The 17,688-nt window shown below is 55.0% G+C and overlaps 2 protein-coding genes across 6 annotated transcripts in view; one reads left to right on the top strand and one right to left on the bottom strand.

Moving 5' to 3' along the window:
- The first annotated feature begins 283 nt into the window (after positions 1-283).
- Positions 284-1,314, top strand: MMP24OS (MMP24 opposite strand). Of its 2 annotated transcripts, none has more exons than XM_015457983.4 (2): positions 284-338; positions 449-1,314. In XM_015457983.4, the coding sequence occupies exon 2, from the start codon at positions 452-454 to the stop codon at positions 641-643; it is 192 nt and encodes a 63-aa protein (XP_015313469.2). In that variant the 5' UTR covers positions 284-338; positions 449-451; the 3' UTR covers positions 644-1,314. The 2 variants fall into 2 exon arrangements, with proteins under 2 accessions (XP_015313469.2, XP_045218754.1); XM_045362819.3 differs by lacking the exon at positions 284-338 and adding an exon at positions 344-376.
- The window catches only part of MMP24 (matrix metallopeptidase 24), a 52,599-nt gene continuing 36,185 nt past the window's right edge, over positions 1,275-17,688 (bottom strand). The window contains exons 5-9 of one of the 4 annotated variants that reach the window (XM_045362814.3): positions 14,342-14,503; positions 10,935-11,149; positions 8,708-8,846; positions 6,787-7,053; positions 1,275-3,990 (exon numbers count right to left, since the gene is read on the bottom strand). In XM_045362814.3, the coding sequence (XP_045218749.2) occupies positions 3,653-3,990; positions 6,787-7,053; positions 8,708-8,846; positions 10,935-11,149; positions 14,342-14,503 (1,121 nt within the window). In that variant the 3' untranslated portion in view covers positions 1,275-3,652. Of the gene's footprint in view, positions 3,991-6,476; positions 6,587-6,786; positions 7,054-8,707; positions 8,847-10,934; positions 11,150-14,341; positions 14,504-17,688 lie in introns of those variants that run through there. The other 3 variants (XM_074005148.1, XM_074005147.1, XM_074005146.1) reach the window with 3 other exon arrangements.

Raw genomic sequence — 17,688 nt, 5'->3', positions numbered from 1 at the left:
TGAGCCAGGTGAGGACCCCGTAAGAGCTCTGGGGCATCTGGCTTCAGGGCAGTCTTTGACTAAAGTGGATGGAGGTTGCAGGTCCTTGCCTGGGTGGGCCTGGGGCGGGGCAGCGGGTTCCCAGCGTCCTCCCGGCCTGGGCGCCTTGGAGGCTTCTGGGGCGCAGTCCGTCCGCCTGCGCGGGGCGGGGCCTAGAGGCGCTAGGGCGGGATTGGCCGGGGACGTTCGCGGAGTCCCGCCCCGGAGCCCGGGGTCGAGTCCCTCTTTTGCGCTCAAACGCACTGAGGGCGAGGTCGGCGCGCGGTGGCGTCACGGCGCCAGCTCCTCCCGACGCTGAGGTCCAGTTCCGGAAGACCAGCGGGTGTGGCTGTGCGAGGTGAGGGCAGGGCTGGGGCGAGGCCCTAGCGGGGGGTGCCGGCGACCCAGACCTAAAGGGCTTTTCTTGCAGACCATGGGGGCTCAGCTAAGTGGCGGCCGCGGCGCCCCGGAGCCTGCGCAGCCCCAGCCCCAGCCCCAGCCCCAGCCCGCGGCGCCGGAGGGCCCGGAACAGCCCCGGCCTCAGCCCCATCCCGAGCCCGAGCCCAGCCCGTGGGGGCCGCTGGACGACGTGCGCTTCCTCATCGCCTGCACTTCCTGGTACTGACGGCGTCTTCCGGAGGATGCCGCCCGTCTGTCTGCCGTCCCCTGTGGTTCTTGCTTGCCTTGTCTCCTCTCCCCACGTCCCTGCGTCTCTTACACCCCCTTCCACCCGAGGCTCCCCAGAGATAGCAGAGAATTCGAAGAGGTCGCCAGGGACTGGAAAGAAGTCCCGGCCGGGCCGCCTTCGCGGCCTACAGCCCAGCCTGCACCCAGACCCAGCTCAGACCTTCGTGTTCACCCCATCCCTTTCTCCGGCTGGCTGGGTCGGGGGCATCCCTCTCTGTCGCTGGCTTCCAGAGGCAGGGCAGGCCTCCTGATAAGCCCGTAAAGCTGCTCACCTCCTGACTTCGTCTGCCTTTTATTAATATCTTAATTGCTGATAGCCGTGCTCTTGACTGTGTGTCTCCGGTCATGGCACCAGGGGCCTTGACTTTGGAGAAGCCCTTGCCACAGTGACCCTCCCCATACTCCTGAGGGGGGCTGCTCCCCATCCTGGATCCTCAGGACGCATCTGGCAGACCAGATGCGTGAGGCAGCTCCCAGACACCCCAGAGGACCCCGGTTCTCCTCCCGGAGCTTAAGATTACTTTTGGAACCTGATCTTTGTTCCCTCATCCCAGGGAAATGACACACTCTGTATTTCTGTTTTATTTATAAATGATTTAAAAAACATTATACAAAGGCTGATCAGTTTAAAATGTGACTGACACTGAAATGCTGTGATGTCCCCCAGGCTGAGGGGAAGCTAGGCTCTGGGGCCCCCAGTGCTTTGCCCCTCCGTCTGCCCTGTCCTGGGGTGATGGACAAACAGATGACCACAGGCAGGAGAATCTGAGATTGGAAGCCTCTAGGCTGAGGCCTCTGGGCCTGGCCCCATATCCCTCACCTCTGCAGCCTGGGCTGCCTGCCTCCATCTCCTGCTCATTCTCAGCTGGCCTGCCAGGAGCCAACAGGGAGCCTGGCGGGAGGCGGGGGTGCCTAGAGCTTTCAAGAAGTGAGAGCACCAACCTGAGGAGTGGACAGGGACCAGGAAGTGGGGGAAGGGAGGCCAGGAAGAGGTGGATACAGGAGACACTTCTCATCTCATCTCAGACCCTAGAGGGGTCCACAGATGGGGACATAAGACACAGCCAGCCCACTGGATGGCCCGGGCAAGTAACAACCTCTTTGTGCTTCATCTGAGCACATGGTGAGAGTTACCTTCGGCCTCCCAGGGCCTACACGAGTTTCATGTGAGTGGACAGGTGTGAGCTAATAAAGTGCTTTGCAAAGTATAAAACACTGTACAAACCTATGAATCACTAATATATCTGCAGTTGTTCCCTGCCTGTCCCAGGGAGCCTGCCCTTGGCCAAAATGAGAAAAAACAAGGATGATGACAGGGGACACAGCGGACCCACATGGGCGCCCCTGGGACAAGAGATTTTGCTTGAGATAGCTCCCAGGGCAGCAGGAGTCCCTGTCTGTGCTACAGGGTAAGCCGACCCCAATCTCAGAGACCACAGGGTCGGGGGCAAGGCCCATGCAGGCTCAGTGAGCAGGGGTGGCATCCAAGACCCGGCTAGCACGCTGGAGACTGCCTGACACCTCTTTTTGGCTTTGGCAGAGAGCCAGTGGGCATCACTGAACCCATTGGCCTTGTCTAGGACTCCTCAGTGACAAGCAGGGCTGCCTCTGCTGTACTGGAGCAAGGCAGGCCGAGCCCTAGGAACTCCTGCCAGAGACAGTAAAGGGCGTGCCAGTGAAGGTCAAAAAGGGAGCCCCCTTGGCTTGGGGCTGCTACTGGTAGGGTTGCCCTTCTAAGAGCAGTGTGGGAAGATGGGCCCAGTGAGCAAGGTCAGCAAGGGCCAAGCTCTGGGAAAACACTGCTTCCAGCCGAGAGATTGAGTCGGCCTTGGGGTAGCTGGGAGTGGAGGCACTGAGCACTTCAGACACCCCGTCCCTTTCCGAAGGACTCCCAGGCTCTGCCATGTTGGCCCTGCAGCCATCTCTGTCTCACCTAACTAGTCAGGCTGAGCCCCAGGCCGCAAGTGACAGGCTGGAGCAAAGCTGGGGACAGGGACAATAGAGGGGAGTGGAGGACGGTCACAAACTCGGATCTGCCTCCAGAAATGGGGTCAGCTTCTGCCCCAGCTCTGTAGCCATAGGAGCAGGGCTCAGCTACTGGGGTGTCTGGGCGCTAGAGTGGCCTTAGCAGCACCTTGGTCCTTGTCGCCTGGGGGAGGGCCGCTCTGCTGGCCTCATCACCAAGACAGTCACCTCTAGTTCACCTAAAGCCTCAAGCAGCCTTTGCAAAATGGGACTTTAAACAGTAGTGACAGGACATTTAAATACTCACGATGTGACAGGTGGGTCCTTGTCAGACCCAGCCGGGCCACAGCCCTGCCTGCAGCATGTGACCCTAAATCCTGGGTCTCTGAAGAGACCCTGACAAGTGGAGCAGGTTTCCTGAGGGATCTGCTGTCTGCCAGCAGGGAAACCCAGGCTTGTTGCCCACTGTGTCAGAAGCAGGGGTCCTGTAGCCTTGGAGGACAGTGGGGTGGGGGTAGGGGGACATCTGACCAGCAGGTGTTGGCAAAAGGGGACCAGGACTGGTGGCATCTCCTGGATGGGGGATGAGAGCTAGTGCTGGCTTCCCACAGAGGGTGCTGGGTTCCAGCCAGGAGTGGAGCTGTGGTACCTCATGGACACCACAGGATGCTGTGACCACAGGGGCTCCTCCTGGCATGGTCCCTGCCTCCGGATGGAGCCTGGCCTATTCCCTTAAGTAGGGAGTAGTTTGCCCAGGACAGAAGGCTGGCAGCTGGGTGCCAGACACCCACCCTGGGGCACAGCCCCCATAATTCCCTGCCCCACGCTCAGCCTAGGCCAAATGCACCCACCACTTCAGCTGTACGACCCCAGCCTAGGGCCCTGCTGGCCCTGGTGAGCAGTGGCCAGAGCTGCCCCTCAGACCCTGGTGAGGAAGGGCCTGGCTGGCCAGACCGAGTGGACAGAGAGGGCTCTGGGCTGCTCACACCCACTCCTGGACTGGCCGCTTATAGTAGGTGACAGGCTGAGGGCCTGTCTTGTTCTTGAACTGGAAGATGGTGTAGACCAGCACCAGGATGCAGAGGGACAGGATACAGGGGATGACCACGGCCACAGCGTTCACAGAGCCCGGCACATCGTTGATGGTCACCATGATGTCCACGTCGTCCTGGGGCAGCCGCCGTTCCTTCCGCCGCTCCACCTCTTTCTGGTTGCAGCCCATCCAGTCACGCAGGATGTTGCGCGGGTAGCCTGGCTCCACGCTCAGTTTCTGGTTGTCAAACTTCCAGTAGTCCCGGCCCTTGTAGAAGTAGGTGTAATCTGCAGAAATACAGCCCAGCATCACCACTCCCAGACACTTCTGGCACCTGCTTTGGGGCAGTGTGAGAGGAAGGGCACAGGCGCTGTGGCGTGGGAGGCAAGGTGGGGACACCTGGTGGTTTGGGGTGTAGTGCTTGGCTGAGTCATGGAGTAAGAAGCTGCAGAGGGGAGCGCCTGGGACCTGGAGTGGTCTGCCTGTCATTCTACGGGTGCTAGGAAACCAGAGGGGCTTCAGGGAGAATTGGGACATGGTTCACTTTGTGCCGCCCAGACAGGACCCCTTGCACGCTGCCTGGGTCACAGCTCTGTCACACTGTGCCCACAGGTCCCCCTTGCCCCACATGTGGGTTCCATTAAGCCTCAGCCTGGCTCCTGCTTGAGCCAAGGGAGGCAAGGAGTAAGATTTCGCCTTGTGTTGACAGCAAGATACTACCTCTCTGCAATTATGGGTTTTTTTTTGCTTGGCACACATCACAACACAGATGCAGGGTCTTTGGGAGCCTTCTTGGGGAGAGGCTGGGCAGTCTTGCCAATCACTCCCTGGGCAACCACCCCAGGGCTCCAGCAACAGCCTAAGCAGCTCAGCCAGCGGGCAAAGCAGCTTGCTCATGCCGTCCTCATTGGCTGGCTCCCCACCATGGCTAGGGCTTTCATTGGTCTAGGTCCTTGATGTCACCTGTCTCTGAGGCTCCCCAAAAAGGGAGATCTTGTGTGTAAAGCATCAGGTACAAGACAGCCAACAAATAGCAGCTGTGGCCAATGGCTTTCTTTTTTTTTTTTTTTTTTTTTGAGACGGAGTCTTGCTCTGTCGCCCGGGCTGGAGTTGCAGTGGCACAATCTCGGCTCACTGCAAGCTCTGCCTTCCAGATTCACACCATTCTCCTGCCTCAGCCTCCCGAGTAGCTGGGACTACAGGCGCCCGCCACCACGCCTGGCTAATTTTTTGTATTTTTAGTAAAGACAGGGTTTCGCCATGTTAGTCAGGATGGTCTCGATCTCCTGACCTCGTGATCCACCCGCCTTGGCCTCCCAAAGTGCTGGGATTACAGGCGTGAGCCACTGCGCCCGGCCTGGCCATTGGCTTTCTTATCAGTGAAGCCTTGTCAGAGAGCCCTTCTCAGCCATCTCTAACATGGCCCCCTCTGGTTCATTGCTCTCTCCCAGATTTATTTCCTTTTTTTCTTTTCTTTTCTTTTCTTTTTTTTTAAGACAAGGTCTCATTCCATCACCTAGGCTGGAGTACAAGTGGCGCAGTCATAACTCACTGCAGCCTCAAACTCCTGGTCTTAAGCAATCCTCTGGCCTCAGCCTCCCAAGTAGCTGGGACTACAGGCACATGTCACCATGCCCAGCTAATTTTTGTATTTTTTTTTGTAGAGATGGAGTCTCACTATGTTACCCAGGCTGGTCTCGACCTCCTGGCCTCAAGTGATCCTCCCACCTCGACCTCCCAAAGTACTGGGTGTCTTTCCCTTATAGCATCTGTTGCCATCTTGCTTTATGCTCCTAGACTCGGACCTATGCAAGTCCTGTTCACTGCTACGTCCCCAGCTCCCACCACACAAGCTGTCTATTATTATGGAGTGAATGAATGAATCTTTTCAATCCACATAAACTGAAACCCACGAGATGATGATAATGATGATGATGATGACGATAGCAGCTAAAACATATAGCATGGATTGTGTGCTAGGCATTATTTCTAAGTATGCTACACAATTTATCTTCTTTAATCCTCACAAAACCATTATATAAAGGTAGGTACCATTATTATCATCATTTTATACATGAGAAAACAGAAAACTTCTTAGAGATTTGCTCAGATTCATAGTGAGTGGTACTATGGTGGTTACGAACCCAGCCAGTCCAGCTCTAGAGTCTGTGTTTTGGACCACATCAGTGGAGATCTACTTAACAAACACTCCTGGAGGCCCACTCTGCATCTGGCCAGGCTGGCCGCTCCTCCTGAGAAGCTCCTGTGCTGGTGGGGAGACAGGTTGAATGTCTGACGGCAGTCGTGGGGGCTGGTGGCCAGCATGGCTTCTAGGAGGAATTCAGGAAACATAAAAAGTTTCTCTCTTGATGCAGTGGCTCATACTTGTAATCCCAGGGCTTTGAGAGGCCGAGGTGGGAGGATTGCTTGAGGCCAGGAGTTTGAGACCAGCCTGGCCAACAGTAGTGAAATCCTGTCTCTACAAAAAAAATGTAAACTAGTCAGGCATAGTGGCATGTGCCTATAATCCCAACTACTCAGGAGGCTGATGAGGCAGGAGGATCATTTGAGACCAAGAGGTTGAGGCTGCAGTGAGCTATGATTGTGCCGCTGCATTCCAGCCTAGGCGACAGAGACCTTATCTCTTAGAATTAAAAAAAAAAAACAAAAAAAAAAAAACCATGTTTTTTAAAGGTTTTCTTTCCATCTTCTTGCCCTCAAGCCCTGTGAAAAAGTGGCTTTGAAACATGCATGCCCATCATTGCTTTTCAGATTTGGTAACTCGAGGCGTCCCTGGAGTACACCTGCGGATAAGTGTTTGAGAAATGCTGTCTGAAGGAATGAAGTCAGTCTATGACAACGTCTCTCTGCTGTGAATCACTCCTGCAGATGAAAAAGTGTGACTCGGCAGCTGGTAAGCGAATTAATGGACCGTGTGAACATGGGTAGATACGAGTCAACTGTCTGCCACCAGGTGTTGTCTCAAACCTGGATGCCCATAGGCACTGAGTATGCCCGTGGGCACTGGTGAGGACCACATAAAACCAGCTCCCCACGCCCACCCCAGCCCGGCCCTTACGTACATCCTTCCTTGCTGATGAAGGCCCCTTGGGGAGCCTGTGGGATGCCCTTCCACACGGTGATAGGCTTAGGGTAGCCAGGGTCCGTGGCCCGCCGCTCCTCGCTGTAGCGCCAGTACCGCTCGCCTTTGAAAAAGTAGGTCTTGCCCACAGGTTCCCAGCGCAGAGCTGTGTCAATGCCTTCACGGGGCAGACAGCTGCCCAACTCCCCCAGGCTGTGGGGGTACCCAGGCTCCACCGTCACCTCCTTAAACACCCAATACTTGTCACCTGTGGCCAAGAGGAGCCCAGGATCAGCTTCCCCAGTCACTCAGTGCTGCCTGCCCATCCTCAGGATGTCAGGTGAAAACAGCCTGATGCCCTCAGCCCCTTGGCCCAGTTAGAGTTGGGAAGGGCAGGAAGCCTGAGGCCAGTCCCAGATCCTGGACAACTTGCCCCTGCTGCCTGGGCTCCGAGTCCCACCCTCTTTTCATCATGTGAGTTGCTCCTCTCTGCTCTCTGGTCATCTCAGCCACTTACATGGCTTTGCATGCACTACCACTCTCCAAACCTGCCACCAGCGACACCTGACTCTGAGGCTGTCCCACTGGACCTGAGCAGCAGACCCAGAAACCCTGACCTCCCGTGGCCTATGGGCAGCTCCACATCGGCTGGCTTCCCAGAGCTCCTCATCTGCACCACAGAAGGGCTCCCTCCTCATCACCTTCTGCCTCCCAGGTCCCCAGCAGGGAGTCCTAGCCTCACTGTTGACCCTCTCTTTCCTGCTACTCTCAGTATTCAGCCACTTTTTTTTGAGATGGAGTTTGGCTCTTGTTGCCTAGGCTGGAGTGCAATGGTGCGATCTCAGCTCACCACAACCTCCGCCTCCTGGGTTCAAGCGATTCTCCTGCCTCAGCCACCTGAGTAGCTGGGATTACAGGCATGCGCCACCACGCGTGGCTAATTTTTGTAATTTTAGTAGAGCTGGGGTTTCACCATGTTGGTCAGGCTGGTCTTGAACTCCTGACCTCAGGTGATCTGCCCGCCTTGGCCTCCAAAAATGCTGGGATTACAGGCGTGAGCCACTGCGCCTGGCCGAGTATTCAGTCACTTCTGAGGTCCTGTGACTCTCCTGGCAGCTGTCCCCTGCCCTCCAGCTGCACGGCTCCTCCCTGGATTGGGCCTCATGAGTGGCACTCTCCAGAACCACCTCAGAAATGGCTGCCCTGCCCCTGCCATGTCTGTCACCTCCTGCCCTCTGGCTCTCTGCTGCTCAGAAACATTCCATGAATTTCCAGCCTTGGCCTAATGGATCAAGACCACATTCTGGCCTGGCAACCAGGGCTCTTCAGGATTTGCCCCCAGGTGACCTTTCTGGGCCATTTCTCACAGCTTTCCAAGGTGGGGCCTCCGTGGCCATCAGATGGGTCTTCTAAGCCCTGTGAACGTCCGTACACATCTCAACCCTGCTCCTTTATTCAGCCATTGTCCCTCTGGAATGCTTTCCTTCTTCTCACTATCTGTATCTCACCCATCTGAGGTCTGGCCTGAGTCAAGATAATTGTCATGAAACAACCTAGCACAGTGCTGGGCACAGGGTGAGCACCTTAGCTCCCTCCCACGCCCTCCCCACCTTGAGTGACCTCTTCCCTCTGGGTTCTTACAGAACTGACCCGATGGCCTCCCATGAGGTACTGGGTGGTCTTCAATTGCTTGTCCCACACTCTATGTCATGTGGACAAAGCTGGTCGCCCCACCAACCTTGGCACATACAGATTATCAGTCTCACTTTCTGACTTAAATTGTCAGAGGTCAGTGTCTCTGTTAGGCTAGAGGGGCCCTCTGAGGACATGTGCCTCCCACCCCTCCTCTTCCAGTTTAGATGGGAAAAAGGAGGTCCCATGACCTTGGGCAGGGAACTGTCCCGCAGCACAGGCTACATTACCTTTGAAGAAGACAAATCTCCCATCGGCCCTTTCGTAGGCTGCGTCGATGCGGGCAGGCAGGCCCTTCCAGAACTGCTCGATCTGCATGGGGTAGCCCTCCTGCACTCGGTTATTTCGCAGGCGCCAGAACCAGCGATCCTGGGAGGAAGCGGGAGAGGGGGAGAAAGGTGTGTCAGGCCCTGCCTCCGAACCCAGTGATTTCAGCTGTGGGGCTTAGGTCCCAACAGCCCAACACCTTCCCTGGGGCTCAGCTTGGCAACCCTCCACCGAGCCTGTCCATTAGCTGCTTCTGACTTTTAAAGCCCTGGGAGGAAGACAGGATGCTCCTGTAACTCTCTTCATTTCAGCCTCCTGCTGACTCTTGCTGCTGGGTGGACCATGAGACAGACAGCAGACAGGCCTGGTGTGGAAAAGGTGTGAGGGAGCCAGAAAGGATGTCAGGGCCTGCAGTGGCCACATGGGGGCAGTGGAGCGTCGCTGACATCAGCCAGACTGGTCCTCAGGACAGTGAGAGGCTGGGGTGGTCACTGAGCCTGGGCCGAGTGCCCTGTATGTGGCTAGCTCCATCCAGTAGGGCCAGGATCATGGAAGCCATGGGAGTCATGGGAATTCCCTCGAGACCTGGGCATGCATTCACATTTCTCCATTTATAGCTGCATGACCTAGGGCCTCACCTGCAAGTGCAGGTAATAATGGAGAATCAGATGAGAGATCCTAGGCAAAGTGCCCAGAACAGTACAGGGCACACAGTCCATGTTGAGTAAATGGCAGCTAAATAGTCGGAGTCCAGTAAAAACGCCTCTTGTAACTGGTGCCTTGTCCCCACTGCAGCCTTGGGCTGGTACGGAAGCAGCCTAGGCAAGGCCTGTAGCTGCCAGACCTCAGTTTTCTTATGTGTAAATGGGGGTGATAAAACCCGGACCTGCCTATGAACAGTTCAGTCGGATCAAAGTAGAATGACTGCAGAAGAAGAAGCATGATTTGTAAAAGATGGTACAAAAGCTAGTATTTTAAAAGGTGTTTTACAAAGCACTTTCACATCCAGGTTTTTGACCTTATTTTGACTTTCATGTCTCTGTTAAGTTGATCTGAGATATACGGAGTCTTAAGAAAGGCCAGGTGACTTGCCTAGAGCCACTCAGTGAGAAGCCAGATTGGGGCTGACCCACACTGCCCGATTCCCACGCAGCGCTCAGCGCGTGCTGGGATAACTCCACGAGGGGAGCGAGGCAGCCTCTTTCACCACCCCGTGTGATGGAGCCGCCCTGCCCAGATCCCCTTCAGAGAAGGGCTTGTTGCCCCAGTGGCCAGGAGTGTGGCCAGCAGGCAGGTTTCAACTGTCAGCCCCTTTGGGGATGTTCTCTGCTCCAGAGAGCCCTTCTCAATCGCTGGATGCCCTTCCTCCTCCAGTGATTCAATGAGGTAGGGGTTATAATGTTCCAGATATTTTGGGCCCAACGTAGGCTGACTGACAGGCCACCGTAGCTCCAGAGTTCCCTGCGGGGGTGGCTGAGGCTGCCATGGGCCTCTGTTGCCACTTAACCTCTCCCTCTTCCCTGTCCTGCTTCCTTCTCCTCCTTCTCACAAATGGTGATTCTGAAAGTACTCCCTAATCGAAATCCTGCATTCCAGACCCCATTTCAGAGTTCGTTCCCCGAGAGCCCAACCTGCAACACGTCAAGCAGGCTGCCACCCTGTCAGTCCATGGCTGATGGAGGACAGATGACAAGATATACCTTGGCCAGTAGCAGCTTCTCAAGCCTTGGTAGGGTCTGGAGTCAGACTCAGCCACCACTGACCTAGCCCCCACTCCAAGTTGGCCATCTTCAGAGCCGGACGCTCACTGGATCTTCACACACCCTTTGTTAGAGGAATGACTCCCCCAGGTTTCGGATGGAGAAACTGAGGTCCCAAGAAGGGAGGTGACTCGCTTAGTCAAGGTCACAGACCAGAAGCCAGCTTCCAGCACTTTCTCCCAGCATTAATCCTGGGGAGGTGAGGGATCACCCATCTTTCCCCCTCCCTCTTGGAAACAAGTTGGTTCACCTTGTGATTCACTCCCAGCAGCATCAGGAAGAGACCCCATACCCTGGCCACTGGGCCAGCTCCCGTCCAGGCCCCATGGTAACCAAATCCCAAATCAGGAGCCTTTCCCAGCTCCGTGGTGTGGAGGAGGAGGAGGAAAGGTCAGGGGCCAGCTGGGTGGTGCCAATCCATTGGCCCTACCTTAAACACAAACATCTCGCCCCGGAAGAGGGCCACTGTGTTGAAGTTGCCATCACAGATGTTGGGTTTGGTGCCTGGTGTGGATGGCCGGTCCCCGAGGGGCGGCCGAGGGGGCCTGGGCTGGCGCTCATGCTTCCTCTCCGACGGTGAGTGGATCCTGCGGACGGGGAGTGTAGGGAGTGGCCTTGTGGGCTCCAGAGGCTCGGCTGGGGGTCCTGGAGAGAGGAGCTACATCTTAGAGAGGGGGCAGCCATTTCCCGCCTCCCGCTGCCATTGTCTCAGCATCACCCAGGCAACTCTGAGACAGCTCTGTCCCAGTCCAGCCTCCTGTTCCCTCTCCCCAGTTTAACTCCCCCAGTCTTTGAGAAAACAGATGAAAATAGCCATTAGAATGGGACTCTCAACTTTCTACCCCTGAATCTTATATCTTCTCTTTTCCCCTGTTACAGAGCAATCATATCCTTCTTTAGGTCAGCGCTCTTCCTTAGGCCATACCCTCTTTGCCCCCTTCACACACACTGGCCCCACTTCCTCACCCACTTTATTCATTCTCTTTCCCAGCCCAGTGCAGCTTCTACCCATCACCCACTCCAGCTGCTCCGCCAAGATCATCCAATGGTTGCTTGACTCAGACTTTGATGAGCACATGCATCATCTGGGGATGTTGCTAAAATGCAGATAAGGGCTCAGAGGGCCTGAGAGTCTGCATTCCTTCACACTCTCAGGTGATGCTGATGCTGCTGGTCTGAAGACTACACTTTAAGCAGCAAGATTTATAGAAACACTTTCCTTGAAACACTCTCTTGGTTGTCCTCCTGCATCATGGGCTGTTCCTTCTCAGCCTCCTTTGCTGGCTGCCTGTCCCCATCTGCCCTACTCTAGAGGCTGGCATACCCCTGGTCCTCTTCTCTTCTGTCTCTACATTTTCATCCTTAGGTCAGTGCTTCTCCACTTGGGCTGCATATTAGGATCACCTGGGGGAGCTTTTCAAACTGGATGTTCAGGAAGCACCAGGCCAGCTATCTAACTTTTTTTTTTTTTTCTTTTTTTTTTTTAACTATTTTTTTCCTGAGGAGGAGTCTCGCTCTGTCCTCCATGCTGGAGTGCAGTGGCACGATCTCGGCTCACTGCAACCTCTGCCTCCCAGGTTCAAGTGATTGTCCTGCCTCACCCTCCCAAGTAGCTGAGACTACAGGCATGTGCCACCACGCCCAGGTAATTTTTTTTTTTAGCAGAGATGGGGTTTCACCAGGCTGGTCTCAAACTCCTGACCTCAAGTGATTCACCCACCTTGGCCTCCCAAAGTGCTGGGATTACAGGTGTGAGCCACTGCGCCCAATCCCCAACTATTAATAAAACCAAATCTCTAGAGCTGAGGGCTGGGTATCTGTGTTTTTTATTAGAATCCCAAGGTAATTCCAAAGGGCAGCCAAGTTGAGAATCATTACTCTAGGTGGTTTCATCCAGGCTCATGGCTTTACAGACCTGTGTCAGAGCTGTCCACTGGGGTGTTCTGTGATGATGGAAATTGTCCATATCTGCATCGTTCACTCCAGTAGCCCCTAGCCACAGCCATATATGGCTACTGAGCTCTTAAGATGAATGACTAGTTCTTAGTGTGACTGAGATACACTAAAGAACTATTACTGAAATTATAATTTTCATATTTTTGGTGTGGGTAGAGACAGGGATCTCACTTTGTTGCCCAGGCTGGTCTCGAACTCCTGGCCTCAAGCAATCCTCCCACTTTGGCCTCCCAAAGTGCTGGGATCACAGGTTTGAGCCACCGCACCTGGCCTAATTAATATAAATTTAAATTTCATTACTGTGCATGACTAGTGGTTACTGTACTGAACACCAAAGACCCCAAATAAATATCCCAGCCTAGATTTTTTTCTTTCTCTTTTCTTTTTTTTTTTTTTTTGAGACGGAGTCTTACTCTGTCACCCAGGCTGGAGTGCAGTGGCACGATCTCAGCTCACTGCAAGCTCTGCCTCCCAGCTTCAAGCGATTCTTCTGCCTCAGCCTCTCAAGTAGCTGGGATTACAGGCGCACACCACCATGCCAGGCTAATTTTTTTGTATTTTTAGTAGAGATGGGGTTTTGCCATGTTGGCCAGGCTGGGCTTGAACTCCTGACCTCAGGTAATTGCCCACCTCGGCCTCCAGCCTAGATTTTTGAGCTGCAGACTGGTGGACCCTATTGCTTCACAATTACAAAAACTGGAAACCCTGGGGTCATCCTTGACTCTCCCGCCTTCCTCTCATCCCACGTCTGATCTGTCAGCAGATCCTGTTCTACCTTTGGAATAGCTTCTGGGACCCACAGCCCCCACCTGGTCTCTGCTTGTGAAGGTCCTGCCTGTCCTCCAGGGCTCTGGCTGGGTCATCTCCTCCAGAGGGAGCCCTCCTCCTGTGCTCCATAGCCTGGGGGCTGTGGGCGCCTGTGCTGTCTTGACAAGCATTTGCTCAAGTAAACTGGTCTTCGTATCTCACCTGACTTGACCAGAACGAGAACCTCACATACCAGTGTGAACAGAACTGGGAGAGAGGTGTGTAGGAGGCCTTTCATATCTTACCTAGATAAGCAGTAGCTTCTCATCTTTCATCTTTTCTTTCTTTCTTTTTCTTTCTTTTTTTTTTTTTTTTTGAGATGGAGTCTCACCCTGTTGCCCAGGCTGGAGTGCAATGGTGTGATCTCGGCTCACTGCAACCTCTGCCTCCTGGGTTCAAGTGATTCTCCTGCCTCAGCCTCCCAAGCAGCTGAGATTTCAGGTGCCCACCACCACACCTGGCTAATTTTTTTGTTTGTTTGTTTTAATATTTTTGGTAGAGACGGGGTTTCACCATGTTGGCCAGGCTGGTCTCGAACTCCTGACCTCAAGTGATCTACCCGCCTCGGCCTCCCAAAGTGCTGGGATTTCAGGCAAGAGCCATGATGCCTGGCCCTCATTTTCTCTTTTTAAAGAACAAAGCTCTGGTTATAGTCCCCATCCTACTGTATCACCGTTACTCCTGCAGATATGTGAACCTGCCTGGCTAGAGGTGGAACCTGTGGGAGTGCTCAGTCACCATCTGGTGTAGGAGGGAGGGAGCGAAGCATGAAGGGGTGGGGAGAAGTGTGGAAGGGGAGGGATAAAGGAGAGGGAATGAGTGGCCCTCACCTCACTTTTGTCCCTCTCAGTTACAGCTCAGACCCTCCCCTAGCTTTCCCAGGTGTGCCAGGGGAAGCCTTGCCCTCTGGCCAGGCAAAGCCATTGGAAGTCTATAAAGGTCACACACAGTCAGAGAAACAGCAGCAGTGCTGATGATAGCAACGTCCACCTCCCTCGTCCCCTACCCACAACAGGTAGGCAGTCACAGCCCAGCCCCGAGGAAGAAGCAGTCCTCCCTTTCCTTGCCACACACCATAGATCTTCTGGATGCCCTGGAGATCGTCCTGGGGCAGCTTGAAGTTGTGCGTCTCCATGTACTGGTAGAAGGGTGCCATGATGGCGCTGGGGTCGTTGGAGTGCTCCAGTCCGAGCGCGTGGCCCAGCTCATGCACAGCCACCAGGAAGAGGTCGTTTCCTGTGGAGAGGAGTGTGGGGAGGCGCCCAGGGCACCTGCTTAGATATGAGTCGGTCAGCCAACCCATTACCTCAGCAAACACCGAGCACAGTCCCTGTGCCAGGCCCCGTGCTGGACATACAGAGAAATCAAACACAACCCCTGCCTCCCAGGCCTCTCTGCAGAGCGGAGACAAGGAGAGAGAGAGCACAAGTGAGGCAGAGGGCTCTGGGTGCTTTAGGAATGTCTGGGAGGGTCGGGCGGGGATTCTGAGGAGAGGGGGTTCATTTAAACCTGGGGGAAGATGTTCAGGGAAAGTTTCACAAAGATGAAGCTGAAGCTGAGTCTTGAAGGATCAGAAGTTAGTCAGGAGAACGGATTCAGGGGGCAGGAGAGGAAGGGTGGGGGTGACATTCCTGGCGGATGGAATGCGATAAACACGGTCCAGGGACAGGCAGTTTCATTCCACCTGGCTCTGGAACAAAGCAGGAGGGGAGGGCCGGAGAGAGATGAGGTCAGCCAGGCTGGCAAGCAGGGTGCTTAATGCCATACAAAGGAATTTGGATCAGCTTCTTGGCTAGTGGGGGGTTTAAGCAGGAGTGGGGGTGTGATCCAATGAAATTACTCCGGCTGCAGTTGGAGGGAGGATTAGAGGGAACAAGACCTGGGGCAGGGGGATCTGTTTAGATGCTGGGGGCCAGGTGACAGATGAAAAGGCCCTGAGCTGGCTGGGCACGGTGGCTCATGCCTGTAATCCCAGCACTTTGGGAGGCCAAGCAGGGTGGATCACTTGAGATCAGGAGTTCGAGACCAGCTTGGCAAACATGGTAAAACCCTATCTCTACTAAAAATATCAAAAATTAGCCAGATGTGGTGGCCTGCGCCTATAGTACCAGCTACTCTAGAGGCAGAGGCAGGAGAATCGCTTGATCCTGGGAGGTGGAGGTTGCAGTGAGCCAAGATCGCTCCACTGCACTCCAGCTTGGACAACAGAGACTCCATCTCAAAAAAAAAAAAAAGGCCCTGAGGTGGAGGGGAGGGAGTGGGGACAAAGAGGGCAAGTCCTGGCAAACTGGCAGTGAGCTTCAGGAGACCCTGGGCAGGCGGGGCCCAGGCGTGGGCAGCTCTCTGCAGGACCTTGGTTCTGGAAGAACAGAACTGTTGGCTAAGATTGAGGCAGGGATTCAAGTGTAGGTGCAAACACACTCCAGGCCCTGGCAGTGGGACACAGGATCATGAGGGTGGAACTGAGGCAGCTCCATGGCATGGTGGTTATGAGCTCGGGCCCCTGAGTGGCACAGATCACCTTCATTCCCCTGCCGGTTTGTGAATATGGCCAGCAGGGCTACCCCTAAGCTTCAGTGTCCTTACTCGTAAAACGGGGGCATCAGACCTACCTCACCGGGCTGTGTGAGGTTGAATAAGATACATGTGAAGTGTGTGGTGTGGCACAGAGTGGCAGCTGTTGTAATCCTATATTAGACAGAAGCTTGGTTACTGGAGGAAGCCCATTGACTAGAAAGGAAGCACAAGGCCGGTGGAGCACCAGCAACCAGATCCTCTGAAAGCCAACTCCCCTGGGCTTCTGTATTATGCCTAGGACAGGACAAGGAGGCCTGAACTTAGGGGGATGAAGTAACCGCAGCTTTGGGGAGAAAATGCAGGGGGCAGTGACTTAGGTAGGCTGTTGATCACCAGCCCTGACTCCTGTCTGCCCAGTGTCAGACCCTTGCTTGCCTTGACCTCTGGCATTTGTAGCCCCTTGAGCCCTGTCTCTTATCTTCTGGCCCTAAGGCATGGCTCGGCCCATTCCTACCACCTCTAAGTCCAGGGAGGCTGCCAGGAACCTAGGAGGTGGTCTGGAGTCCTACTGCCCACTCCGGCCCCAGCGTCACTGGCCTAAGGTCACATGGGAGTGGGGATTGTTTGGCCTTTCTGGCTTAGGTCTCCGGAAGAGAGACGAACCCTATGGGGCAGACCCAGGCCACGGGCAGTACATGCCTGCCACACTACTGACACCACCAGTGTCTTCTGTGAAGCCACCTTTGAGCAACGGAAAGGAAGGGGGATGGGCAAGATCAGTGCAAGGTTGGCCAAAAGCCTGGGGCTGGCCTTCTGCTGGCATGAGAGGGCCAGGCCGCCCCCAGCTCCTTCCTCAGGTCCTGGCCCCTCTGGCAGCAGGGAAGGGTGAGCTCATCTCTGAGCTCCATCCCAAACAAAAGCAACTGCTAGAGCCAGCGGAAGGCAGCTCTGCTTCCTGGGGTCCAGTCCTGGCTGTCCTCCTGGGCTGTTCTATGACCTGGGACAAGCTGTTCAGGGCCTCTGTCTCCTGAGCAGGCTCTTCCCCAGGGGCTGTTCACAGGGAGCTCAGCTGGGAACCAGGGAACAGGGCTCTGAGCACCGTGGGGGACTCGAAACCTTTGTCCGCAGCCTTGTCTCTTGCTCTTTTAACCCCTGTTCTGGGGCTGCAGAGAATAGGAGTGACCCCTTAAAGGAAAGAGGCCTGTGGGTTGGGTCCAGGAACCAGAAGGAAGGGAAGAGTCAGGGAGCCAGCATCCTGCTGCACAGAAATCCAGGAGACCCCTGTAGGGGAGACGGAGGGAGTGGGGCAGGGGCAGGAGGACTCCCTGAGCTTGTAAGGTGAAGGCAGAGGTATGAGGAGGAGAGGCCTGCTGTGAGGACCCCATGCTCCATGGGCAGGAGGCTGTTAGGGCCTTCACTCTTTAAGAGGGTAAGAGGCAGGGAAGCAGAGTGGTCAGGAATGCAGTCTCTGGGAGCCAGACTGCCTGGTTTTGAATCCCAGCTCTGCCATGTCCTAGCAGTGTGACATTTTAAATTCTTCCTCCGGAAGACAGAAGGAACAATGGCACCTTCGTCATAGGGATGGGGGTGAAGATTCATGGGGCAGGGTGTGTAATGCGCTCATACTGGCTCCTGGCGCAGAAATATTACCCTTCATTAGCAGGGTCCTGTTGAGCTGTGTGTGGGCACCAGCACCCCTGATAGGGTGTGTTCCTGTAAGTCCCTGGGCCTCTGAGCAAGTCCCCAGCAGTCTACTCAGCTACTCAAGTGGACCTTGTCTCTACCTCATTTCTTTCTTTTAGGATCTCCATATTTGGTGGTTCCCATCTCATTAACTCCCCCAGCCCCACAAAAGGTGACAGCATTTCCCTTTGCCTCTGTTCTTTTGCCAGTGCTGCCCCTCC

The sequence above is a fragment of the Macaca fascicularis genome, chromosome 10, assembly GCF_037993035.2.
Source record: "Macaca fascicularis isolate 582-1 chromosome 10, T2T-MFA8v1.1".
Taxonomy (NCBI): Eukaryota; Metazoa; Chordata; class Mammalia; order Primates; family Cercopithecidae; genus Macaca; species Macaca fascicularis.
This window is presented reverse-complemented; position numbering and strand designations above follow the sequence as displayed.